The 26,942-nt window shown below is 43.9% G+C and overlaps 2 protein-coding genes across 2 annotated transcripts in view; one reads left to right on the forward strand and one right to left on the reverse strand.

Moving 5' to 3' along the window:
• Positions 1–595: 595 nt before the first annotated feature.
• Positions 596–10,489, reverse strand: LSM3 (LSM3 homolog, U6 small nuclear RNA and mRNA degradation associated). Its single transcript, XM_004322409.4, has 4 exons — positions 10,335–10,489; positions 8,014–8,124; positions 5,692–5,787; positions 596–1,001 (listed from the first exon to the last, which is right to left on the reverse strand). Exons 1-4 carry the CDS (start codon positions 10,353–10,355, stop codon positions 921–923), a joined length of 309 nt encoding a protein of 102 aa, XP_004322457.1. The 5' UTR covers positions 10,356–10,489; the 3' UTR covers positions 596–920.
• A 162-nt stretch (positions 10,490–10,651) lies between these two features.
• XPC (XPC complex subunit, DNA damage recognition and repair factor) overlaps positions 10,652–26,942 on the forward strand; it is a 35,592-nt gene continuing 19,301 nt past the window's right edge. The window contains exons 1-7 of the mRNA XM_033865495.1: positions 10,652–10,826; positions 17,675–17,870; positions 19,837–19,955; positions 22,212–22,335; positions 23,232–23,316; positions 24,838–24,995; positions 25,272–25,392. Coding sequence (XP_033721386.1) covers positions 10,679–10,826; positions 17,675–17,870; positions 19,837–19,955; positions 22,212–22,335; positions 23,232–23,316; positions 24,838–24,995; positions 25,272–25,392 — 951 coding nt within the window. The 5' untranslated portion in view covers positions 10,652–10,678. The remainder of the gene's footprint in view (positions 10,827–17,674; positions 17,871–19,836; positions 19,956–22,211; positions 22,336–23,231; positions 23,317–24,837; positions 24,996–25,271; positions 25,393–26,942) is intronic.

The following is a 26,942-nucleotide window of genomic DNA, read 5'->3' on the forward strand; positions in this document are numbered from 1 at the left end:
GGCTGGCAGAAGTGAGTGGTTCTCTCCTGTCTACTCACGTAAGGTAAGGCATCTGTCAGCTTGCCCACACTTGTTTTTTTCTTCTCCACTAACTTGCAGGAACAGGCACAAGAAATAAAATGAAACTTTATTACACAACGCCTTAAAGAAAGCATCTTTCTTGCACGTGGCTTAAAATATTGTGCATATGTTAAGCATATTGTGCTAGATAATGGATTAACAACCACTGAAGCCTGGCCTTAGAAATAACCCGGCCAGAGAAAAGAGAACCAGCCTCCCATGTTTCACTGCAGTGCCAGTGTTTACAACGAGAGCCCCACCACCACGACCGCCCACCCATGGTGCTCTTCTCTGTGCTCTCACGGCATCCCATACCTGCATGACGCCATCAGCCCTGACCTCACTGTCCTGCAGTTACTGGCTTCAACAACTGCCTTTCCAGAAGACTCCAGGAAGGGAAGCAAATGGACAAAACTGTCGTTCCCAGGACTCAACTTGGTGCCGCAAACACAGTAGATGCAACACAAAAGTGTACAAATAAAGTGAATGGAACACATGTGCTTATTTGAAAGAATTCACAAGACAGGAGACTGCATTAAAAATCAAAAAAGGAAACATCAAATTTAATTTAAAGAAAGAAACCCAGAAATTGTCCGAAAAAACAATGGAGCAAATCACCTCCTGAAAAAGTTCTGCATCTTGGTGATCACATTTATTGGAAGGGTTGGACAAAAATAAAAATGCCGTTTAGCTTAAGAATTTGTGAGTTATCTGCAAATCAACTTATTTCAGAAGTGGAAGAATTCTTGGTTATTTCTTAAAATCAAAACGTACGCCGGTTTCTCTTTTGAGTATCTTCTACATTTAAAGAGGCAATCATACAAAATCTCCTATTTTCCACACAGGATAAATTCTTTGTTTCAACCAACTCTCAATGGTGGGGCAACTAGCACAACACCGTCTCCCCGGACAAAGAGCATCGGAATATTCCGTTTTGTTGACTGGAAGAGGAAAAAAAACACAGAACACATTTATACAAATTTGTAGTAGTAGTATTTATTTTTCGAGAAAGAAATTTGAAAACAAAAAACCACAGATTCACCATAACACAAACAAATTGCTTAAAAAACCTGTTCACTTACCTTTGTGGCACAAAGAACCATCTACTAACTGTTTCTTTTCCTGGAACACAACTGGGGCAGAGGCGTCCGCTATCCACCCAGCCCTTTCTGCCCCTCTTCTTGGCACACAGCTAGACCACATTTCTCATGCTCCCTGCCAACCAGATGGTGCCACGGACTGGGTTTTAACCAATGGAAAGTGAACAGAAGTGATGAGCAACCTCCCACAAAGGCGCCTCTGTGTTCTCCTGCGACCATGGACTCAGATTATGGAGAACCCTGGGGACGGCAGAGCCAGGAAGCCTGGGTCCCTGACTGAGCACCTGGAAGAAAGCTACTGTACCGACCTAAAACCTCACTAAAGACCGTTGTGTGGGTACAAATAAAATCCTACTGTGCTAAGCCCTCCTGTGTTGCTTCTATGTGCTACTGCACTCATATACAGAATGGATACCTTTTGCATTAGCCTAGGGAACAAGCCTTAGGCTGTAAGGAAACAGATATGGAAGGTCTGAAATTTTCTCATGCCTCGGCAAAACATTAAGTAAACGTTGACTCCAAAGGTAGCCCAAAAGATGTCCCAAACCTACAGGTTCTGGGGAAGAGGCTGGAAAAAGCCCAAAAGATGTCCCAAACCTACAGGTTCTGGGGAAGAGGCTGGAAAAAGCCCAAAAGATGTCCCAAACCTACAGGTTCTGGGGAAGAGGTTGGAAAAGGCCAAACGTTAGTAGTGTTGCTGTTAACCTGATGCACTGGGCAGGGCAGTGTAAGGAAGAGATGAGCTTAGGTGAGAACTAGCTGGTTTTCAAGTAGAGATTACAAGAAACAGCATTCATGATGTCATAAAAGCCAACTGTTTTTAGACTCCCAACTGTGGACAATAAGCAGGAAAAATGCGTTAAGGAACAAAGCGGCCCTGTAAATTTTCTCAGGTAAACAAGCTCAGCCCTGAGGGGAAGATCAGATTAAGGGTGTCCCTTTCCCACCCAAATTTACTTTAGCAAATGACCCAAGGTAGTCAACGTTAATTTGTGGGAGAGGTAGTTACACAAATTAGAGGTGAGGAACTAAAGAAATAAAGGTGTCTACAAGTTCTGTACAGAAAAAGACTTTGAGGTGACTGGCCCAAAGAATTGATTGGAAATAAACAGATCAGAAATATATGAAGTCATAAGTTTTTAAAGAAATGGTATTGCCAAAGAACCCATACATAGCCTGGCTGAAAAAAGCCTTTGACAATTTGAGTCTTCCAGCATAAGTGAGACGTTTCTGTGAACGTTCTGCAGCCTCCAGATTTAGCAAATAAAAATACAGGTCACCCAATTAAATTTGAATTATAGATAAATGAAAAAGAATTTTTTTTAGGATGTCCCAAATATCACACAGGACATACATGACCTAACCAAGGGATTTCTTCTACTACTGCCTCCCCAGGGGATCCATCAGTGCGAAGGACCAGTAACTGCTCTACGTTCCTGTTCTTTCCTTTTCTGAAAGGTAGTTTTTATGGCAGCAGATATCCTTGTCCCTGCTGTGCTACAGTGGAGGTGGGTGGGGCAATGACAATTAATTTATCCTTTTTAGCTTACACGAATCTGTACCAGAACTGACCACATGTAGGTCCGACAAAGAACTCTCTCTCCACCAGGCAGAAAATATTCGTAATAGCTATGTCTTCAGAACTTTTTAAAAATGTAAGAACCATGTTTTATGAGCTTCTTGGGTACTGGAACTAACATAAAAGGAGAAGCCCCAACAGTAAATTCAAGTAGTACCTATAAATGTAGTATGCTAAATCAAGTACACTTATGTGTCATCCATGAATGTATCTAACTCTTTCCCAGATAATACACTCTCAGGGCAGTGGTTCTCAAGTTTCAATGTGCATAAGATCACCTTTAGGGCTGTTTCCTGGCTCCATGCCCAGAGATCCTCACTCAGTAGGCCAGGGTGTGGCCCATGAACCTGCATTTCTAACACACTCCAGGTGTGCACATACTCCTGGTTTGAGGAACACACTCTGAGAATCACTCTCAGAGAAACAAGGATCACGTCTGCTGTCTGCTACTAGGAAGCAGCACTGCCTTCTGGTTTCCTTCTAGTTGCAAAAGGCAACCTAGTCTTACCATAGCCAGTTCAGTGAAGGAGTCAGCGCTCATCAAAATAACTGATACATTTTACTCAAATCCCTCACTCAGTGGTCATACTTCTGAACTAAAAAGTTCCAACCTTACCTTCATATGGAAACCACTTCATCTGAAATGATTCTCTATTAATTCAGTTATAGTTTTCTGGAGACACAAGTAAGCAGCTTCTATGATCGCCCCCAAGGATCCCTGCCTCCTGGTGTTCACCCACTTGTGTAACCCACTCCTTCTGAGTGTGCGTAAAATTTGTGCCTTGCTTCTAACTAGTAGAATCTACAAAGTTAGTGGGTGTCACTATCATGATTAGGTTACATAAGATAGTCACTTCCACCTTGCTAGCCAGCTCTCTTGCTGGGTTTGATGAAGCAAGCTGCCAGTGGTAGAGGCCCTGCAGCAAGGAACTGAGGTGCTCTCAGTCCAAAACCCTCGAGCAAATGAATCCTCTCAACAACCACGAAAGTGAGCTTAGAAGCAGAACCTTCCCCACTTTAGCCTTCAGATGAGAACCCAGCCCTTGTGCAGCCTTGTGAGAAACCCTGAAGCAGAGGACCCAGCTGAGCCTGGACACCTGACCCACACAAACTGTGAGCTAATAAACGTGTGTACTTTTAAGCCACTAAGTTTTCGGCTGACTTGTTATATAAAATTCTGAGATATAACGTCCAAATAACTGAGAAAATCATGAACAGAAACAGGGAATTGAGAATGAGCTCATTTTGAAGGTGAAGAACACCAGAAGTTTAGTTTTATATGTACTGAGTTTGAGATAACATCCAACGTGGACATAGTTTCAATAAGAATATTGGAAATGAGAGAGTGAAGCTCAGAAAAGAAAAAAGCTGGAGACACAGATTTATCCATTATCATAATGGCCACCAATCACCACTTGCCACCAGCTTTACAAGCACCAAATTCACTGCAACCTGTAATCCTGGGAGGAAGGCACAATTATTGTATTGGCATTTTACAGAGGAGGTCCCTGAGGCTTAAAAAATTTCTAGAACTTGCCCAAGGTCACATAACTAATCACCAGCATCCAGGATTTGAACCGAGATCTGTTAAGCCAGAGCTCAAGCTTTCATGCTGTACTATTATTACAGATTGATGGCTTATAACAAACAGTAATTACTAATTGACATCTGAGGGGGGAAAAAAAGCAGATTAAAAAAAAACCCCACGTTCAGAAGGAGAAAGAAAACTAGCCACCGAGTCGGGAGTGGTTGAAAAGAGGAGGAAAGCCGGGATAAAGCAGAACCACAAAACCCAAAAAAGGCTGACATGTGAACACTTACTATGTGCCTGTCGCCACCTGAAGGCTTTTCACGGAATCTCTCAATGAATCCTCAATAGCTGTATGAAGTGAGTCGTATTACCATCCCCATTTTACAGATACAGAAACTTAGTCACAGACAAGTTGGGTAACTGGTACAATTATATAGCTGGTAAGCAAGGGAGTCAAGGTGTGAATCCAGGCGGTCCTGAGGGCCAGAGTGGCTTCTCAATACTTAAAAGACTGAACAACAAAATGTGCCAATATCTGGAAGATCTGCATAATGCAGTGAACCAATATTTTCCAAACGACCAGAGCTTGATGTTACAAAATAACACATGTATAAAAAATCCATTCCAAGCGCAAGGTAGACCAATGAATTTGCATATAACAAGAAAATGAAAAGTTCACTGATATAGTTTCAGATTCTACACTACAACTAGCCTTTAAGAAACTACCGCTTGCTGAGTTTGGGTATAGTATCAAAGGCAAGTATCCACAAGAAATACTCCTCCCTTTCCAACTACCTATCTGTGTGACATTCACAATATAGTGCAACAGATTAAATGCAGAAACAAAGATGTGAGTAACTAGCTGTTGTCTATTAAGCCAAGCATTTGCAAAACATAAAACAAAGACACTTCTCACTGAATATTTTGTTTTAGAAAATATAGCTATTATTCATAAAAATGTTACTTATGTCAAAATGTAATCGATTTATTATTTTTAATTAGTTAAATATCTTAAAAATTTCTCAGTTTTAGTTTCTAGTAAGTATTGATACGTAAGTCCACATCAAACAAAACACTGTCCAGTATTACTGTTATACACCAGCACACAGAGGCATCTTACACAGCCATATCTCAACGAATCTTGGCAACCCTACGACAGAAGTGACTGTATTCCTGCTTACCAGTGAGGAAGTTACATCTGCAAAGGTACTTCCCTTGTCCAACGTACCCCAGATAGGAAGTGGCCAAGCCAGCACTGGAAACCAGGTCTGTCCAACCCCAATGCCTTTGGTTTTTTTAATTGCTACACTCTACTGAGTCCATGAATAGGTATCAAAACACAACAGGCTTTCCATAAATAACTGTTGGATTCTGAGAAGAACTGACATTTTAAAAGCGATGAATGGAACTGCAAGACTTACTTTATATATCTCTTCATATGTTTCTTCATCAATTTCTATCGTCGTCACAGTTTCTTCCACATCTCCCAATATCATATTTAAATGCTGATCATAGGCCTGAAGTGGGAAGGTGAGGGACCAAGAAATGTAATAAGCAAATTAGGAAATAATAAACAGGGCTTATAATATGCAAATCACTCAATTACAAGTAACACATAATACTTACACCACAAAGTTTTACATGCAAATAAAAAATAATCCTGCTGTGCTAATATACTGTTTCTCTGCCAATCATCTCCATGTTAACTTAATTGACCTGATACAAATATAAAACTGTTATGGTCAAAACTGAATTACTCAAAATAATTTGAAATTATTTTTAAAGTGCCCACCCTATTTGTTATCTAAGGCAGTCACATAAGTATTTATAATATTTAATTATGAAAAAAAGCCAGTTCATATACCTCTCAGTATACTTCTTTCAATTCCATCTGTAATAGCGTGACAAGAAAGATACAGTAAAGGAAATAAAATTCTTTAACTGCTAAGATGACAGCAATGCAGTCTCCTAACAGCACAAGACCCTGTCACTCAACACACCCTGTCCTAAAATAAACACCACAAAGTAAAGTAAGTAGAGGAACACCCTGCACATTATAGCCTCACCAAAACTCACCAGAACACCAGCTTTTCGGCACCTGTGGGCTCGATGGACAAATATTGCAACTCAGATATTCAGGGATGTCCTCAATCCAAGCTCTAAGGCTCATGCATTGTACTAAAATGTGAAGCTCCAGGGGGTGGGAGGGAGGGAGTGGCTTGTTTAGAACCCACTTATGCTTACTTCTAGCCAAGTGTTAAATGGTTCACCAGCTCACATCAAAATAAAAATAGCCAATTAGCAACACGGGGAACTGCTAGGCAAAGCAACAAACGGGGGCAAAGATCTACAGATAAGGGCCAGAAAACAAAAGGTTGAGGGTCATTCAGTACAGAGACAATTGAGTGTAGGCAGGGAACTGAAGAAACCTCCAAGAGTTAAGGCAACACGTCTGTCCTGGGGTGTTTGTCTACTTGCCACTGGCCCAAGAGATTAAGTTCAATTCTATTTTTCTCTGCGAAGTTGCCACTATTCCATTACCCGGGATTCTTCTTCCTTTCTGTAATTTAAGACTACTAGGTCCCCACTTCCTTTCCAAGCACAGGAGGTTCTCTACCTTTAGGTTTCATGTTAGGTAGAGTCATAGTACTTAAGAGGGGGTTGAAGTCAGACTGCCTAGGTTCCTAGCCTGGCCCTCTTTTTACTGGCTGTGTCACCTTAAGCAAAGTAACTTCATCTTTCTGAGCCTGAGCTTCTTCAAACGTCAAACGGGATAATGAGTATCTACCCTCATAGAATTGTTACAGAGATTAAATAAGATATTACATGCAAAACACTTAGAGTAACAGTACCTGGCATATAAATAATGCTCAATAAAAAGTAGCTATTTTTAATCACTTTAGGGTAGAATGGTAGTTATAAAAACAACTTACTCAGGAAAGTAACGAGTTATCAAGAGGAGGCAAAACCTTTAGTATACTTTCTTCATGAATAAATGGGACCACCTCAAGGGACCAATCCCATAGAAATATTTGCAGATATACACAAAGGTCGATGTATAAACATGCTTATAGTAGTAAGAAATGGAAAACAATCCTAATATCACTGCTACCATATACAGAATTCTACAGTCATTTAAAAAAATAAAGGAGATTTATATGCACTCATGATCAATAATTTCCAAGAACAATTAAGTGACAAAGAAAGGTATCCCCAAAATGTATAGCAAGATCCCATTTATTTTTTTTAGAGGTGGTGTATATAGTGCAAATATATACATACGGACACACATTCTTGTATATATGTGTAGATATATAGAAAAGACCTGAAAGACTATAGACTCAAAAGAAATGGCACTTTCCCTTTTACTCTATGTATGTCTGTGCTGTCTAAAATTTTTCACAACAAAACACAAATTTATATATATGTCAGTAATTTAAAGAACACTTAAATGAGAATGGAGGACAAATAAATGTTATTTACAAATAAACAGGATAAAATGAAAGAAATGAAAATATTCTTTAATAAACACACCATTTCCGTTAAGAGAAATAAATGTTAACAATATGAATAAAACACAGTTGCATTTGGCTTTTGGAAATATGGCTGACTTTCCACCTCCTCCTTGTCTACATTCAAACACTCTTCCACAGTGGACAGTTTTTACATTTCAAAGGGGTGGGACAAGGGAGCAACGGTAAGGAAATAATCTGATTTCAAGGTGATTTAGTAAATTTACTCACATGTAACCTGCCTCGAAGCTCTCTGTCATTTCTCATTTTCACATAGATTCGTTCATCAAGACTGAGCCTGATGAGATCCAGAGGCTCTTCTACAGTGTTGGTAGTTTGTTGCTGATAAAAGAAACAGGTTTAGTAATACAGTACTAGAGAGTAAAGTGTATGAACCATCAGTGCCCTGCATGACTGTGGGCAAATTACTTAACCCCTCTATGCGTCAGTCTCCTAATCTGCAAAATGTGTATAACGACAGTGCCTACCTAACACTGTTGTTGTGAGGCTTAAATGACATATTTGAAGGCATCGAACAGTGCCTGACACAGAGTAAGTGCTAGATCAATGAGGGTTGAAACATACGTACACAGAAAGGAGTTACATGACAAAATAATCATGACGGCACTCTGTTCCCTCAAAATCCAAACTGTCTGACCCCATTTCAGTGTGTAGGGAGTCACTCTCTCAGAGACTTCAGGTTTATCTCAAATATCATTTAGTAATTTGAAGAACTTACATTTAATGACTACCACATACTAGTCAGAATGCTAAGCAGAGATGAATGTTTGAGGGAGGATTATGAGTTCAGTACAGGGCAAGTTGAGTTTAGGGTGCCATTTGGTCAGTAAGATGAATATATTTAGCAGGCAGTATAGAATACTGGTTGAAAGCATTGGCTTTGGAGTCAGGCAGTGTGGGTTCAATTCCTGACTCTGACACTTACGAATTGGGATTAAAAAATCATGCCATCTCTAATTCTCAGTTTCCTTGTTTACAAAATGAGGAATCCACAATCTTCCCTTCATAATTCTTGTGAGGATTAGAGCTAATGTATTTAACTGAAGTATCTGATATATTTTAAATAGTATCTGGCAAACAGAAAAGTACTTATAAACGGTTCTTTTTATTACTATTAAAGAACTGTTGGAAACAAGTCTCAAAGAGACCAAGGCTAGGATGACCGGGGTGCATATGGAAGGGATGCTTGAAGCCAGGAAAGCTGATAAGATTATTCAAGGAGAGCTGCTTCAGTAAGTACATAAGGCCAGTGGAGGAAGGTGACTGAATGTTACAGGCTCTACAGCCCTAACATAGAGTAAAAGGGGGAAAAAAAAAAGAAGAAAAAATACTGACTCACGTAGTCCCCATCCCCAGTTCAAGAGGTGTTTGTTAAGGACCAGCTAACCAAATACTAGATTACAATGATACAGAAGTCAGTCCCTGCCCTCAAGTTCATTCTAGTTGGGAGAGGCATATAAATAAGTAATCATAACACTGTAAGGATATATACGTGACTGTGCCCTACTACCCACTGTCCACCCTTTTCATCCCGTAGTTTTAAACACTGCCTTTTCAAAGCGGACTCCCTGATCATTCGATTTATTCACTCAATAAGTATCTGTTGAGTGTTTCCAGCACCGTTCTAAACCCCGAGGACAGAACAGTGAACAAAACTCTTGCTCTTAAGGCACTCACATTCCAGTTGGGGGATACAGGCATTAAATAAAGAAGCATATACTTAATATGAACCAATAACATGCTAGGAAGAAAAATAAAGCAGACTGGAGAGTGCCGTTTGATGCCAGGTGGCCAGAGAAGTCCTCTTTGAAGAGATGAGATTTCAGTAGAAAGCTGAACAAGCTGTAACCTGATCCACAAAGATATCTGAGGAAGAGCATTTTGGAAAGAAAGGAGAGCGGGTGAGAAAGCCTGCAGGACCATCAGTTATTCTGAATACCAGTTCCTTGCTTGTTACCTTCATACCACATCACAGCCCCGCATATCGCGCACACTTATGTTTACTTTTTACCCGTCCTTCCCCGAATATAAACTTCAAGTGGGGCCAGGGACCACGTACGTCAATGCCAGTGTCCCTGGTGCTCAGAACGGTGTCCAACCGCACAAAGACGATGCTCACTAGGTGTTTGTTGACTGCAACAACTGCTGCGCTCAGTAACGATAACAACTCCTTAACTGTACTATCAGGCTTTCTATCAGAATCCCGACAGGTCCGTGAGGCAGGCAAGGATAATTATTCCCCACCCTACGGAAAAAGGTGAGACTCAAGAGAAAGGAAGCGACGAGAGCGAGGAATAACTAGTTTCCAGCGGACTTCGAACAGAAAAAAAATCTCAGGGCCTCAGGCAAAATTGGGAGGAGGCGCGGTTAACCAAGAGGCAGATTAAGGCCGTGAAGACCCAGAAAGAGGCGGCGTAATTGGCCACCTTGCCGTCAGCTTGGAGAAAGCAACCCTGACAGGCAAAGTGGGGCAGAGCCAGGCCTGGGCGTGGGAAAGCCGCGCCGAAGCGAGTTCTTCAGAAGACACTCACCTGATCCACGTCATCCGCCATCTTTCAAACCCTGCGCTCTTTCCCGCCTCTCGCGAGAGCACGAGAACCCCCTCCGGTCTCTGGAAAGGCGAGGACGCAATGCACCGGAAGTAGAAATAATCGGTTTTGCTGCTTCTTGCTTCCTACAGTTGGCATTGGTCCTTTGGGGCTGGGGCGGAGCTTTATCAGGGGCGCCGACGTTGAGGCGGGGGGAATTGGGTACCTGGCGTCTCAGTGAGGGGGCGTGGCCGCGCCTCGCCCCGCCTGGGGGCGGAGCCAGCGCGCGGGCTGCGTCCCTTGGCGGCGAGGTACGTCCAGCGTCCGCCAGTCCTGCCCAGGCAAAGATGGCTCGGAAGCGCACGGCGGGCAGGGAGCCGCGGGGAAGCGAGTTGCGCGGCCACGTGGCCGCGGGCAGGGGGCCGCGGGGACGTGAGTCACGCAGCCAGACGGCCAAGGGCGAGAGCAAAGCCAGGCGCGAGGAGAAGGAGGCGGGTGAGAGCGAGGCCGAGCCGGGCTTAGGGGGAGAGGCTGGAGGAGGGCGGGAGGTAGGCCGGGTGGGGGAGGGCGAGGCCGGCCTCCTGCAGGTGCGGGCGACGCAGCCCCGCGCCCACCTGGGCCAGCGAGACGGCGTTCCGGTGACCGCGGGAGGCAGGCGTCATGCGGCTGCCCCGGGCCTCCCCGACGTCGCTGCGCCTTTGCCCTCCGTGCCGGGAGCGATGCGCCCTGAGCGGTTCCGCGGAGCCCGGCCGGACCGCGAGCTCCCCTGCTCAGCCTCTTCCTGCTCCGCGTCACCCGCAGGATCAAGTCCGGCCTCCTGGTAGATGCAGAGGGTGCATAGGCAAGAGGCACTGCGATTGTTTTGTGTCCCCACCAGACGAACGGACCAGGACTTGGAGTGCTGGAGTGTGCTGATCTCCTGAATAGTACCTTCAGCCAAATCTCACCTCAGAGCCCCAGCTTCGGATCCCACCTGACTTCTTCACGTGCATATCGAATAGGCTTCTTATATTTGCCCTGGGCAAAGTAAAACTCTTGATTTTCCCCAGTTAAACCTGCCCCTTCCCCACTTTTCCCCTTCTCAGGAATTGATCCCTTCACTTCTTTAAGCAGACCCCTCCTCTTCCTTACACGCACACCTCCAGTCCTTCAGCAAGTCCTGTTAGTTCAACCTCAGAACCATATCTCCAATCTCTCCACTTCTCTTTATTCCCGTGGCCGCACCCCCTGCCCAAGCCACCCTCACTTTTCAGTTGAGCGACTAGCGATTGCCTCTTCACTGGCCTCCTTACTTCTTTTCATCCCTCACCACGGCAAGAGTTCTCTATGCAGCGGCGCAAGTGATCTTAAAAAAAAAATCAGATCTTGCCATGCTCCTGCTTCAGATCCTCTGTGGCTTCCCATTGCTCTTGGCATAAAATCCAGATTCCTCACCATGGCCTACAAGATCCTACGTGATATGGCTCCTGCTTCTTCTGTTGTCTGCTACCACTGTCTTCTTTGCCAGATACCCTCCTTGTTGGCCTCCGTTTGGTTCCTCAGATACGCTGTTATTTTTCACTTGAGCCTTTGCCTTTGATGTTCCTTCTCCCTAGAACGTTCTTCCGTGGCTTTTGCCATGGCTCACTTCTGTTCCTCCAGGTCTCAACCCAGGCACTCCTCAAGTATCCTGCCTAAGGTGGTCTCTCCCAGGTACCCCTCGTGACAGAGGCTCTGACAGCCTGTGCCACATCTGTAATGATCTTGTTCATTTATTTGCTTCCTTTTTGACCTGTCTTACCAGAATTTAAGCTTATGTAAACATGTCTTATTTTTTTGCTGTATCCTATCTTGTCCTCCCCCCTTCTCTGCGTATACTAAGTACTCAATAAATATTATAAATAATTGCATAATGCATGCTGTAGAACGGATTTCTGGGGTACCTGATATAACTGGGTAGACGATTAGCCTAGGTCACCATCAAGGGCTCCTGTGACATAGATTCAGTAATTCTGTGATTCTGTACATATTTTAAGGCCATCATTCATTAGGAAATAGTCAAATGGTAACCATTTCTAAACTTAAAAGGTGATTTACCTCACAGTTAATACTACAAGTTCCATTTTATTCGTTGACTCATTCCTATAACATTTTATGAGTACCTAATGTCTGCTGCACACGAGCTAGGTGACATGGGAGATAGAGGTTTCTTGGAGATCAGAGTGGAGTAGTGTTCACATTTACCAAAAAAATATCCAAGACAGCGTGTGGTTTCATGGGATAAGGTATAAGGCTTTCTGACTTCTGAAGGAATAATGGGGAGAAATTGGGAAATGCTCTCTGAAGAAGTTATGTTTGGTCTGCAACTTGAAGAATAGGTAATATTTCAGCAAACGGCTGTGAAAAGGGGTTGTCATTCTAGTCAGAGGGAATGTATTCTGAATACGTGGCAATTAAAAAATTTTTTTGAAATCAAAAGGTATTGGAAATGCCACCAGCCTGGGTAGCATTCCTCCCAGCTAAACACTTCACCTTGGCACCAGGTTGGTATAGCTCCAACATTTAGTAGTTATATGTGTTTGGGTTATATATGAGAGGCAAATAATTTAGCCTCACTGGACCTCGTCTGTGAAACTTAATTCTAACCTGCTGGGTGGCTGTGAATTTTCATCCGGTAAGGCTCCTGGTATGGTCCAGGTGAAGTAATCAGATGGGGTAGCTCATATCAATTCAGCCTACACGTAGGCAAGGATGCACTTAAGCTTCGCTCACGCTCTGCGAGCCAGTGGAGCTGCAGTAAGTTTCCAATGTAGCTTCCGGGAAGAGTTATCAGCTTTGATGTGGTTGGGTAGAGGAGCAATTTGGTTGTGGTTTTGGCCGCAGGTGACACTGATTTGGCGACTCTCCAGTGTACTGTCTAACAGCACCATAGTGTGGGTTTTACCAGAACCTCAGTGCATGCACATGAACGTGACACTTGGCTGCTTCCAACAGCTGGGGACAAAGAAAATAGTCTTCCACGTTATATCTTTGTTTCCATTAGGGCACTTCTGGTTTCTCCATATTTAATCTCAATGTTAAATCCTTCATCCATGTAGTTCATTAACTCCTTCAACAGCTACTTACTGAGCACTTGCTATTTTCAGGCCCTGTGCTAGGCACTGGAATTATAGCGGTGAACAGGATAGGCAAGGTTCCTGCTCTCATGATGCCTGTAATCTTTGGGGAAGGGTAGGTAGGACAAGTAAGTTAAAAAATAAATTCACATGGTGATAAGAGCTATGAAGAAGGTAGGACAGGTTGCTGTAATAAAGCTGACATGGGGACAGGGAAGAAGCGGCTGTCAGAATTAGTGGTCAAGGAACTCCTGTGTGAAGACTTGACACTTTGAGCCAATTACTGACTGTAATGAAGGAGCCTTTTGTAGGACATTGTGGGGGAAGAGAGCTCTGGACAGAGGAATCAGTAAGTTTAAAGACCCATAGGAGGGAATGTTTTGGAATTGAGGTGAGAGACGTGAGTAGGACCCTTAGGTTGGAGACCAAACTAAGGAGTTTGCATTTTATTCTTAGTGCTATGAGGTGCTGCTGGCAGTTCTAAGCAGGTGTTTTTTTTTTTTTAGTAAATCAGTGGCTGGCCAATCAAGCCCCAGTGGTTAATTCATGCCCTGCTGAAATTACTTGGTTAAGGTCAAGGAGGCTGGTTAGACAGTTGTCCCTCGGTATCTGCAGAGAATTGGTTTCAGAACCTCCATGTATACTAAGATGTGCGGATGCTCAAATCCTTTACGTAACAGTGTAGTACAGTCAGCCCTCCGTATCCTCGGGTTCCACATCTGCAGATTCAACCAAAGTTCAGTCCGAGGTTGGTTGAATCTGTGGATTCAGAACCAGGGGCATATGGAGGGCTGACTGTAGTAGACAGCTCTAGATCTTGGAGAGTCCTGGAAAATGGCCTCTTTTTTTTTTTTTAATTATAGTTGACTTACAATATTAGTTCAGATGTACAATAGTGATCTGATATTGGACTGTACTCCATATAAAGTTATTATAAAACATTGGCTATATTCCCTGTGCTATACATTGCATCCTTGTAACTTACTGCTTTTATACCTAGTCCTTTGTACCTCTTAATCCTCTTCCCCTATCTTGCCTCTCCCCCCACCCCTTTCCCCACTGGTAGCCACTAATTTGTTCTCTGTATCTGAGTCTGTTTCTGTTTTGTTATATTTGTTCATTTGTTTTATTTTTTAGATTCCACATATAAGCGAAAACACAGTATTTGTCTTTCTCTCTCTTATTTCACCGAGCATAATACCCTCCATGTTGTTGCAAATGGCAAAATTGCATTCTTTCTATGGCTGAGTAATATTTCTAATTCCTTTAGATGGTAGGTTAGGTGGTTTGAGATTTTTTCCTGTTTCTTGAGGTGGGCCTGTATTGCTGTAAGCTTGCCTCTTAGAAGGAAGCTTTTGCTGCATCCTGTGGATTTTGTAAAATTGTGTTTTTATTTTCACTGTCTTAAGGTATTTTCTGATTTCCTCTTTGATTTCATGATTCATCCATTGGTTTTTTTTGTTCTTTAGTAGCATCTTGTTTAGTCTCCATGTGTTTGTATTTTTTTCTTTTTTCTTCCCGTCACTGATTTCTAGTTTCATACTGTTGTCATTGGAAAAGATGCTTGATACATTTTCAGTCTTCTTGAATTTGTTGGGACTTGTTTTGGGGCTAGCATGTGATCTATCCTGGAGAATGTTCCACGTGCACTTGAAAAGAATGTGTATTGTACTGTTTTGGGACAGAATGTCCTGCAGATATCTATTAAGTCCATCTGGTCTAATGCGTCATTTAAGGTCAGTGTTTCCTTTTTTCCCCCATTTATTTATTTATTTATGGCTGTGTTGAGTCTTCGTTGCTGTGCACGGGCTTTCTCTAGTTGTGGCGAGTGGGGGGCTACTCTTCATTGCAGTGTGTGGGCTTCTCATCGCAGTGGCTTCTCTTGTTGCGGAGCACGGGCTCTAGGCGTGCGGGCTTCAGTAGTTGTGGCACACGGGCTCTAGAGCACAGGCTCAGTAGTTGTAGTACACAGGCTTAGTTGCTCCGTGGCATGTGGGATCTTCCCAGAACAGGGCTCAAACCTGTGTCCCCTGCATTGGCAGGCAGATTCTTAACCACTGTGCCACCAGGGAAGTCGCAGGGTCACTGTTTCCTTATTGATTTTCTGTCTGAACCATCTGTCCATTGATGTAAGTGGGGGTGTTAAGGTCCCCCACTATTGTACTGCTGTCAATTTCTCCCTTTATTTCTGTTAATATTTGCTGTATATATTGAGGTGCTCCTATGTTAGGTTCATATATATTTATGAATGATATCTTCTTGTATTGACCTCTTTATCATTGTATAACGTCCTTTGTCTTTTAGTATAGACTTTGTTTTATAGTCTGTCTTGTCTGATACAAGTCTTGCTACCCCAGCTATCTTTTTGTTTCCATTTGCATGGAATATCTGGATAATAGCCTCTTGATACTGTGGCACCAAAAACAAAAAAAAAAAACAGTAAAGAATAAAGAAAAAAATGTCATCCGTATGTCTGCCATCCAGAAACAGCCACCACTAAATAATAGTGTATTTCCTTCTAGTCTGTGTATTTTTTTGTGTGAAGTAGAAAGTATACTATTAAAATAATTTTGCATTTTTAGCATTTTATCATATATCATTTTCCTTTGTCTTAAAAGATGGCTGAATTACATATCATTGTGTGACTGTACCATAATTGATGCTTATCTAATGGATAGACATTCAGATTTTAAAAATTTTGGATATTATGAATAATGATACTATGAACAGTTTTTTGATTCACAGTTTATTTCCCTTGTTCTCACTTTTAACTCCTCAACCTCTCTCTTCAAAACACAAAAATACACAGCTGTGCCTTTTAACCAACCAAGTGATTTTGGTGAGGAAGAAATAGTGCTTCTGGAGCAACCTCCCACCTGCATCTTTAGATTAGTAAAGTGGAGTATTTAACATCTTTGCTTATTAACAAAGGGCTAAAAACCACTGTAAGATCTAGAAATCCTGTTTTTAAGGGTGCCCTATGAAACTGTCAAGTCATAAATAAACTTTTAAGCAAATTCTGGCCTTGAAATAAGAAATCTGTTTCCAGATTATAAATAACTAATTTTGAAATATTTTGTTTCCATTAAAATGTTTAAAACCTGGGAATGCATAAATTTCTCCTTTTAGAGAACATTTTAAAGAAACAGAACTGAATCAGTGATTTTAACCAGCATTAAAACAAATGCTGTTATAAGGTGAAATTTATTAAAATTAAGTTATGATTTTGTTTAGATCAAAAGGGAGAGTCTTTTTTCCCCATGCAAAATTGTATTCTTGGGGAATATAAATACCTATCCAGAGAGTCAGCAGGACAAACCATAGATGAAAGGAATGAATTAATTTGATATTTTAGGTTAATATTGCAGCTCCTTTTGGAACCTCAGTGAAGGCTAGGGTATTTTTATTTTCCATAGTTAATTGAAGCAGAGTTCTGCAGCAGCAAAAGAAGATGATTTAAGATAATTTGCATGAATATATTTATAATAAAATAGAAAATATTTCCCTGTCATATTAATACATATTATAAATATATATAACGGTAATATATGTTAATAAGCAGACCATGCTTTTAGATACCCTAGTTGAACTAAAACCAACTGTTTATGCATTTTTTATATTTCCCTTTAACAAAAAAAGGAAACAATAATTATTTTGAGAAAATAAAGTTATTTTTGAGTTACTGCTAACTCATTCCAACCCTAAGTTTACTGAGAGTGGCACTGAGGTGAGACTGGAAAGATTTCATAATGTATGTGTTTTGAGTAGTGTTTGGGTTTGAAAGATGACAGGAACTTAGATTAGGAGAAATCAGTTGTGCTAAAACTGGACACTCGGACATGTTTATGAACTTGAATCATTTCACTTAATAGGAGTGGATTATCCCTAAAATAAATAATTAGTCTTGGCAGGTAGTAAATAAGCAAGGTGTTAATTAATGGATTGTGAATTTTCCTTGCTGGATATTAGCTGAAATTTAAGGTTTGCAGTTTAGGTTGTATGAGTCATGTGGTGGTGTGTCTGTAGTCTTAGGAGGAGTAGAATACAGTGCTGATAAAGGAGGAGTGTAGAGTGTAGACCGGCTGGAGGTGGGAAGAGGCTGAAAGCTGGTTGCTGACCCAACATGGGATGGTGACGGAGGTTTAGAGGGAGGTTACCAGAGAGGACTTCTCATGACCCTGCCCATGAAGCTACAGTGTCTCCACCTTTCCTTTTGTCCCTTATCTCATGTTCTGTGTGGTCATCTAGATGTCTTCGAAGATGAGAAACCTCCAAAGAAGAGTGTTCGCTCAAAAGTTTCACGAGGAAAGAGGAAGAGAGGCTTCGGTGATTCTGGGGGCCCAGCAGATGGTCCAGCAAGAAAGAAAGCGGCCAAAGTGACTGTTAAATCCGAAAACCCTCCGGTTATTAAGGATGAAGCCCTCAGTGATGGGGAAGATTCCAGGTGAGATGGCTGAAAACCTCTTGAGCAGGTCTTGATTGTTCCCATCAGGGAAGTGTGACTAAGAAAACCTACTCCTTTTGCTTGTCACTGGGATCTGTGGAAAAGGTGGGATCTTTAAACTCTTCTAGGTAGAGCTCAGACCACTAGTAAGAGCTGGGAAGAGTCTTGGCAATTATATAGTTTACCTCCCAAACTTTTCAGATGAGGATGACAGCTTTCAGAAAGTGATTTGTTCGTGGTTACACAGCTAGATGGTGGCCAAAACCAGGATGAGACCTCAGTCTTCTGACTCCTGGTCCAGTACTCTTTACACCACACGAAGACGTTTCATACACGAGGCATTTCCCTGACGTCTGGCCATGTCCTGTCCTGCTCTCCTCAGGTGCACTCCGCCCCTGCCCAGCTGGACTTCCCTCCTTCACTTGACACGTGCTCACGCTCTTCCTTCTGCCTGGAACGGTTTCTTCCACCTTCAAGATGCAGAGCAGAAGTCATCCCCTCCACAGTCTTAATTGATTCCTCCCCCTTTTCCTCCTCGGACTTCTTGCTGCATCTCGTAAGAGTGTAACTGATCCGCCTTGTGTTACACTTACTTGTTTCCGTGCCATATACCACTGTGAGCTCAGACGGCTGGACCCACACTGGTTCATTTGTTTATGCCCCGTGGTGTCTAGGGCAGGGCCTTTGACAGTGAATGAACATATTAATATGTGGTGAACAATCAACACTTGATCATCTGCCTCCTGGGGAAATTGGGGAGGGGGGAGGAAGAGGACAAACAGAGAGGCAGTCGTTTCTTCTTTGTTTCAGAAATAAACCCTCACTCTTAGTGTCAGCTTTTCCAGCAACCTCCAGTCCTGGCTCAGAAAGTAGGCCAGGACAGGGCAGCTGTGGGAAGGAGCGCAAGGAAGCGTGTGGATTTTCCACCATCGTTCATCTCTTAGACTTTTCCTGCGAATGCCTCTGAGCTTACTGCTTCCCAGTTGCCGCTCCGCACTTGTTGAATTCTTTCTGCATAGAAATTCACAAACAGATAGACCAGGATGTTGCCAGGGAAAGCTCTGGTCCCCCTTTCCCTCTCAGTTAAGAGTTGCCATTTCTGCCACTTTTACTCTAAGGGGACATTTTTGTTGCTGTGGTGTTGAGAGGAAGTGGCAGGGTAAAAAGGGAGTGTTTGTCTTTTTAGAGCTGAAGCCTGAGGCTTGTTATTTTAAACGTCTGTGCTAAAATCTTGGGTCATATTCTCACTGGATACCATGTGTCCAGTCTTACAAAAGCTGTAAGTAACTCAATTCCCTGAACATATTTGATGTGTGAATTTGCACAATTTTATTGCATATTAGCAACCGTTGACTCTTGAGCCAGTATTTAGCCAGCTCCGTATCTACGTAGTTCTCTCCTTACCCTTCCAGTTGTCCGTGTTCCTTATGACACACCTGTGTTCAGTTACATCCCCACTTACTTAGAAGTTAAAATTGTACCAACCTCGGTCTCCTTTCGTCTTATTTCCCAGAGGTGGGGAAACAATCTTCTGAGTTGGCTCATGGTAGGATCCGCAAATGTGACTTCTCTCCTCTTCTTTCTGGCGTCTGGCTGCACGTGTGTGCACACAGACATCGCAGCTTTTACTTCTGAGACTCACATTATTTTTGTGGTTTTTTTCTAACTTGCCCTGTATCATTTACAGACACAGCTGTTTCCCTTCACACAGCTCTAGATTGTAGGTTCATCATGTTCCTCCTGTTTTGACAGCACATCTAGTGTGCGACCTGTGATCAGAGCACATCTTGATGGGAACTTGAGACCCGGGCTAATGGAGGAAGTGAGGCTCAGAGCTCACAAATCATCAACTAATTGCAACAGTTTCTCAGTAAATAGAAGGAGTCCTTACAGTTGAGTTTAGTTTAAACATAGCCCTAGGATGTCTGAGCTTTTCTTCATCTTCCCTCCTGTGATCTCTACACAGGGACTTCCCGAGTGCCCTCAAGAAGGTGCACCGTCCAGAGAAAGAGGCTGCTGCGGACAAAGGTGGGGGTGAAGGGGGCGACGAGGAAGAGAGTGAGGAGGACTGGGAAGAGGTAGAAGGTAAAGTGTCTTCCTCTGTTCTCAGAACTGTTTGATGCTGTTTTTCTGTTTGATTCTGTTTGGAGTCATGTCACTGCAATCCTGTCCTTTTCTTTTGAAACTAATAAAAACAAAGTTGCAGTAGGGGACTTGCTTTTGATGTAAGGAAAAAGTCATGACCAGGTTAGCAAAGAACGTTGTATATTCTCTTCCTCTGGTGGTGCTCCATGGAGGGGATCGTGAGATAGAGAAGCCGCATCATCTCATAGAGCCCGGGCTTTGCGGGTGCTCATACCTGGCTCAGAGGCCAGCTTTGCCACTTGTGCAGCTGGGTGAGTGAGTAACTCCAGCTGTCCGAGCTGAGTTTTTCCACTGGTGACAGTTGGTAAACACCGAACGCTTACCGTGAGCTGGGCACAGTCTAGGCTCCAGGTTGTTGTGGGAAAATGTGCTGGGCCTGGTGCATCACATACTCACAATACATAGCCCCTAATGTCACCATCCCTAGCGTGACTTTTCTTTCCCAGATTTTTATTTTGAAAGTGTTCAAACCTACAAAAAAATTGAACATGTAGTCCATACACTGTTCACCTAGACTCATTAACTTTACCATTGTGCCGTTTGAATGTACCAGCATCTTTCCTTCTGTAAATCTGCATTGTGGAACCACGTGAAAGTAAGTCACAGACATCCTGACTCTTCACTTGTAAATGCTTCAGCATGCATTTCCTAAGAGTAAGACATTCTCCTGCATGGTGAAATACCATTATCATACCTAAATTAAGTCCCTAATTGTTATAAAACTATCCTTTATAACTGTTTTTCCTCTCTCTTTTTTTTTTTTTGCTTTTCATAGCACTGGGTTTTTGTTTTGTTTTGTTTTGTGTTGGGGGAGTCCTGGCCTCCTGTTTTGTAGAATGTCTCATATTGTGGTTTGTGATGGTGGGAACCTTGTTTGAATGCCCCCTGGATTCCTTACAAACTGTAAGGAGACCAAAGACTTAGTTATATTTAGATTAAACATTTTTTGGCAGGAACACTTCAGAGCTTTGTACTTCACAGTGCATCCATTCAGAGGCATCTAATGTCAGGTTGTACCGCTGCCGATGCTAAGTTTGATCATGTCTGTGGTACTGCCTGATTGTGCCAATGTAAAGGTACATTTTCCTTTTGTAATTTACCATCTCTAGTGGGACTCTGATTCTGTGTGAATATCCTGTTCCCCAGTCACTTTCTACTTAATGGTTTTAGCAAGCGTCAATGATCTTGACTGAATCAAAGATTATTATATTGAGCACTGCAAATATTTTGATTCTGTCATCTCATGTATATTTATTAGCTGACTTTGATCTGTAAAGAAGAGCTCTGCCTTTTAAGAATTGTATTTATTTATTTTGGGTATCACTATGGACTTAAAAATTCAATGTTATCAGTTATCATCATTACATTTTCTGATCTTTGGATTGTCCCACATTTGGCGAGCAGGAGCCCCTTTGAGCTAGCTACCTTACAGAGTCCTTTTGACATGACTTCATTAGTTTCTGAGAATGTTTTTGTTCTTTGGCACAATAAGATGTTCCAGGATCTCTCTATACTCCCTTGCTGCACACCTGGAATTGGCCTTTTTTTTCTCTAAGAAGCACTGGTTCATTTTAGTAGGAACAGGTACATAGAAACCAAGGTCTTGGCACTGGGTATTGTCATTGCCAGTGGGGTGTCATTGCTTCTAGGCCCAGAGCTGCTTTGAAAGGAACTTTGCTAATGAAGTTCACAGTTCAGCAAATTTAATTTATTTCAGCTGGTGTTTATAAGCAGTGTAGCGGAGAAAGATGAAGATGCATGCCTTGCTGTGTATTCAGTACAAGTTTACAGTTGAATGGGGAAGTCATGCCTCTCTACAAAGCAAATTTTTGTGAGCGTTACCATAGTGATACAGAGAATAGGAAATTGCTCCCTAAGTCTCTTCTAAATCACACACAGATGAGCATTAGCTCCATGATACCAGGGGTCTGTATCTAATTCACCTCGCTATCTCTGTGCCTAAGGTTCTTCTTCTGAGGGTTGTTTCTCTGGGTTCTTGTGCAGGTTAATGAGACAGTTAGATTGTAAGAGCACAGGGCCTGGCATTTCCTAGGAACTCAGAACATGGTCTCTACGGTTTCCTACCTCACACCCATTCCTCACTTGCTCCGTCCCAGCAGAACCTCGATTTTGTTTGGTACAGTATCTATTATAACGATAATTATTATCATTGATTTTAAAAATTACTGTTTATAGAAGTTAGTGAGCCCGTGCCGGGTGACGTGGGGGAAAGCGCAGCCTTCTCTACATCCGCTCTGCCCCTGAAGCCCGTGGAGATAGAAATTGAAACACCGGAGCAGGTGAAGGCAAGAGAAAGAAGGTACGATTAAGCACTTGCTTCTAGTTTCTGTCACGTATCATCACTGGCAGCTGCTCCTCAATGAAAAACACATAGGAGACCCGGGCTGAGTGTCAGAGCTGTCAGGAGCGTTAGGGGAGAGAGCCCTGGGCTCACCTTTAGGACTGAAGGAGACACCTTTGTGTCCTGGCTAGGGCAGGAGGTGTGCCAGGGGCTCTGCAGGTTGCCCGTCATCTTACTCCGTCTTTAGGACAGTGTGCGAATGAGGAGCCGGAGACTCAGAGAGGTTAAGTAACATTTCTGCTGTGAGTGGATGCGCCACGATCTGCGTCCCTCAGGCTGACCCGGCATTGCTGTTCGTCTCCCCATGTCACTGCAGGGCCTGCGGCAGTGCCTGCTGCAGCTAGGGGCCCCCACTCCTCTCCAGGGTCCCCAGGCCCTCGGCAGCCCCTGGCAGCCCGGCCATATGGAGTGCGTCTCCTGGTAGTTAATTGGTTCCTGAGGCCCCCGTGTGATGGGCACGTTATTAGGCCTGAAGGAGGGAGACAATAGCAGTCAGGAAGCCTCAGGTTTTCCTCAGGATGCTTGGGACACAGACATGAGAGAGATTTTACAGCAGAACAGCATCGCACAAACAAGCGTGCGCTAACTTGACGTAAGGCAGTGTGTGCTGAGGAGCCGGTCAGTCTTGGGGGCGGAATAGTCAGAGGGGACGTCCTGGAGGGCGGGCTCTGAAGCATGCTTGGATGGCGGGTGGGCGCAGGTCGAGCAAGGGGAGGGAACGTCCTGGGCCAGGGCTCGCGGGTAAGGAGGAGTGGGAACAGCCAGCCTGCAGGTCTGCTGAGTAGCACAGCCTCAGTCATTGCAGCTGAAAGGCGTTGACCCTTCATCCTCCGAGTTTTCAATGTGCATTGCAGTGAAAAGATAAAAACGGAGTTTGAGACGTATCTTCGGAGGATGATGAAACGTTTCAATAAGGAAGTCCGTGAGGACACACACAAGGTACGGCAGGGAAGGAGGAGGGCGGTACGCAGGGGAACTGGGCTTTCCGTCAGCCCTGCCTCTGGGCTTCCACTCACTGTGTGACCTGGTGAGTTTCTGACTCGGTCCTGAAGTGGGGGTGATAACAGTGTCTGCCTGGGGGGATGGGCGTGAGGAGTAAGCAGATAGCACATGTAAAGCACGTAGCTCAGTGCCGGGCGGGCAGCAGGGGCTAATACCAGGCACTGTCCTCCCATCCCTTCTCTCAGCTGTTTAATAACGTTGGTTCTGATCTCAGCTAAAGTTGCTGTGGCTTCTGGCTTCAGCTGGTACTTCCTGAACATACACCGGGGCCTTAGCAAGGTGCTTGGTATTGTGGGGAGAGAGACTTGCATGAAGCTTGTTTCCTACCATTCAGGAGTTTCTGATCTCACACAGGGAACAGGAAAGACATCAAAACAGGGAGACTCGAGACATAGCACAAGGAAAGAGATCAGTGTGGGCCTCAGTAGCCGAGGAAGGCCTCATTTAGGAGAGAGGATGGGGCGGGTCAGGAGGAAGGATGGCACAGGGAGACGCAGAAAGGCCGAGTGGTGGCCGGGCTGGTGGGACAGCCGGGGGCCTGTGTCTAGGAGGCAGCATGCGCTGGAGGCCCATGGAGAGTGAGGCAAGGGCAGACTTTGGTTTTCCTCTGACCGGCAGCAGGCAGCTAGGGAGAGTGTAGTGATGCGGAGGGTGGAAGGGGCACTGCCTGCAGCAGCTGCAGAAGCCGAGGGGTGCAAAGAGCACAGAGTCAGGGTGGAGAGACGAGGGGAGAGCTGGCCTGGCGCCCTCACAGGCCTGGGCGCCGAGCCGGGTGGCTGGGTTTCTTTTACCCCTTGGTGTTGGAGGTGAAAGAAAGGCGAGGATGACTATGACTCCAAGATGTGAAGCTTAAGTGAGGGGAGAAGGGCGGAGCATGGGCTGCAGCAGGCCGGCTGTAGGCAGGAAGAAGGGGGACTGCCTTGAGGGGAAATGATGCAAAGCTGAGTGGGAGGAGGAGCAGACAGCCTCGTGGTTGTTTCCGGAGGCTGGGGAAGGCTGGGGTAGGCTGGGGTGGCGCGCAGGCGTGGGGACATGTGTGGGTCTGCGGCGGAGGCATTACACACACCGGGGTGGGGTTGAGGTGCACACGGCCTATCCCATCCGAGCTGCGACAGCGGCTCTCCCCCATTCCGTTTCCTCCTTTTTGGAGCAAACACCAGACTTTGTAACATTTCATCCACAAATCCTTCAGGCTGTATCAGTACCTCTAAAAGATAAGACCTCTTGAGAAAAAGGAAGTTTGTATTTTGCAGCTTTGAGATGTGATTGTTTCTTTGAGGGAAGGAGTACCTAGAGAGAAGAGGGGATGAAAGACAGAGTCTTGGGAGATGGCAGCGTTAGTATTTTTACTTTCTTGTATGTAGAAATGACAACAAATATTTCCTGTCCGCAAAACGTCTTTGAATTTGGCAGCAAAAATCCCACTGGTTTTCAGCCTTCCCTTTTCCCTCTCCCCAGGTTCACCTTCTGTGTCTGCTTGCAAATGGCTTCTATCGAAATAGCATCTGCAACCAGCCAGATCTGCGTGCCATCGGCCTCTCCATCGTCCCAACTCGCTTTACCAAAGTGCCACCTCAAGACGTGGACGTCAGCTACCTGTCAAACCTGGCGAAATGGTAGGGCCTTCAGGCCTGTGCTGCAGAGCGTAGTGTAGGATTTGTGTCTCAGAGGCTGGGTGCAGGTCAGTTCCACAGACCCTCCTTGAGGGGCTGGGAAGGCTCCCCAGGGGGAGGGTGTGAGTTGGGTCTTCAGGAGTTGGCCAGACAGGCTGGGAAGAGGGGCACTGGCAGGCGGGGCTCCCAAGACACCCCGCTCTGTGTTTTGGCTGTAGAAGAACAGAGTTCCTCTTTGCCCTGACATCTGACGCAGAGGAATGCCTGATTTCTCTCCAGGTTCATTGGAACATTTACAGTTAATGCAGACCTTTCAACCAATGAGCAGGATGGCCTGCAGACGACGCTGGAGAGAAGGTTTGCTATTTACTCTGCGAGAGACAGTGAAGAGTTGGTCCACGTGAGTGACTCCTGGCAGCACTGTTTTCATTAGGTCTGTTAGCTGGGGAATATGGCAGTCATGTGCCACATACCATTCCAGCTGTTTTACATATATTTCCTTGCTCAGTTCTCATAAAATAAAAACAGGTACTGAAGCTCAGAGAGGCTAAATCACTTTCTTAGGGTCATTCGGTTGGTGAGCATTGGAGACAGGATTGGGCCCACGTGTGAGTTGAAAGCTGCCCTCTCTCCTGTCTCTTACTTGGTGTCCTGGTGTATTAAAGCACTTAATTTTTGGTCAGCTGCCCTCGAATTGTTTACAGTAGTCAAAAATCGTGTTTAAAAGTCCCAAGGAAATGTTTTTTCAAATTGGCTGCTGAAATCCTTAAGAAAGTGTTTCCTTACCTTCCAAGCTGGGTGAAGATGCTGGCAGGTGGCCGTGCAGTGAGTAGGGTTCTGTCCAAAAGGAGTCTTGGCGAAGAGTTTGTGTGTAGACAGGCTTTGTCGCATGCTTAAAATACCCTTAGGTAAGGCTCTGTCTCAATAAAACAAAAATAGGTAGAAATGTGGTTTTATCCCTGGAAGATTTCTGTTGATGCATATACTTGTGTCTGAACTTCAGATTCCGTTTAGGGAAAGAGACTTTTTGTATCTTTAGAGACCAAATGACTGGCATCTTACGTCTCTTCCAATTTGGCTTGAAAAAGTGTGGGTATCTGGACAGTAATTGTGTGGTGATATCACCACCCAGAGAAAAACACTCGTATTTCAGTGTCATCCTCCCAGACTTTGTTCCCACGTATATCTGTGCATATACTGTTTTGTTTGTGTAGTTTTATTAAGCAAAGAAATAGTTTTTTTTAAAGAAGTAAACAATTCAGTGATACTCGGTGCATTTTCAGTGTTGTGCATCCACCACCTCTATCTATTTCCAAAACACTCTTACTATCCCAGGAGGAGACCCTGTACCTATTACACAGTCACTCCCATTCTTGCTCCTTTTCCCACCTCCCCAAGTATCTGGCAGCCACCCATTTGCATTCTCTCTCTATGGATTTACATATTTTGGATATTCCATATAAAAGAAATCACAGTACAGTCAGCATTCCTTATCTGCAGGTTCCACATTGACGGATTCAGCCGACTGCCAACCAGATTTATATCTGCAGTTGGTTGAATCCGCAGATGCAGAACCCAAGGATAGAGGGAGCGCCAGCTGTACTCTGCCATTTTGTATAAGGGACTTAAGCATCTGCGGATTTTGGTGTCCGGCGGGGTCCTGGAACCAATCCCCAAAGATAACCGAGGGACGACTACATATGACCTTTTGTGTCTGGCTTCTTTGACTTAGCATGCTTTCAAGGTTCATTCACGTTTGTAACATGTATCAACTTCATTCCTTTTTATGGTGAATAATATTCCATTGTATGGACAGACCACATTTCACTTATCCATTCATCAATTGATGGGCGTTTAGGTTGTTTTCCATCTTTTGGCTGTTGTGAAGAGTACTGCTATAAACATTGTGTGTACATATATTTATTTGGGTACTTGTTTTCAGTTCTTTCG

Source organism: Tursiops truncatus, chromosome 10 (genome assembly GCF_011762595.2).
Source record: "Tursiops truncatus isolate mTurTru1 chromosome 10, mTurTru1.mat.Y, whole genome shotgun sequence".
Taxonomy (NCBI): Eukaryota; Metazoa; Chordata; class Mammalia; order Artiodactyla; family Delphinidae; genus Tursiops; species Tursiops truncatus.

Bases quoted from the DNA above. Each gene is read 5' to 3' on its own strand.
- LSM3 (XM_004322409.4), bottom strand. From the start codon at position 10,355: ATGGCGGATGACGTGGATCAG. The intron at 5,788-8,013 runs GTGAGTAAATTT...TTCCCACTTCAG, and splicing joins AGCTTCGAGGCAGGTTACAT to GCCTATGATCAGCATTTAAA. The intron at 1,002-5,691 runs GTAAGTCTTGCA...TTCCTCTTCCAG, and splicing joins CATATGAAGAGATATATAAA to TCAACAAAACGGAATATTCC.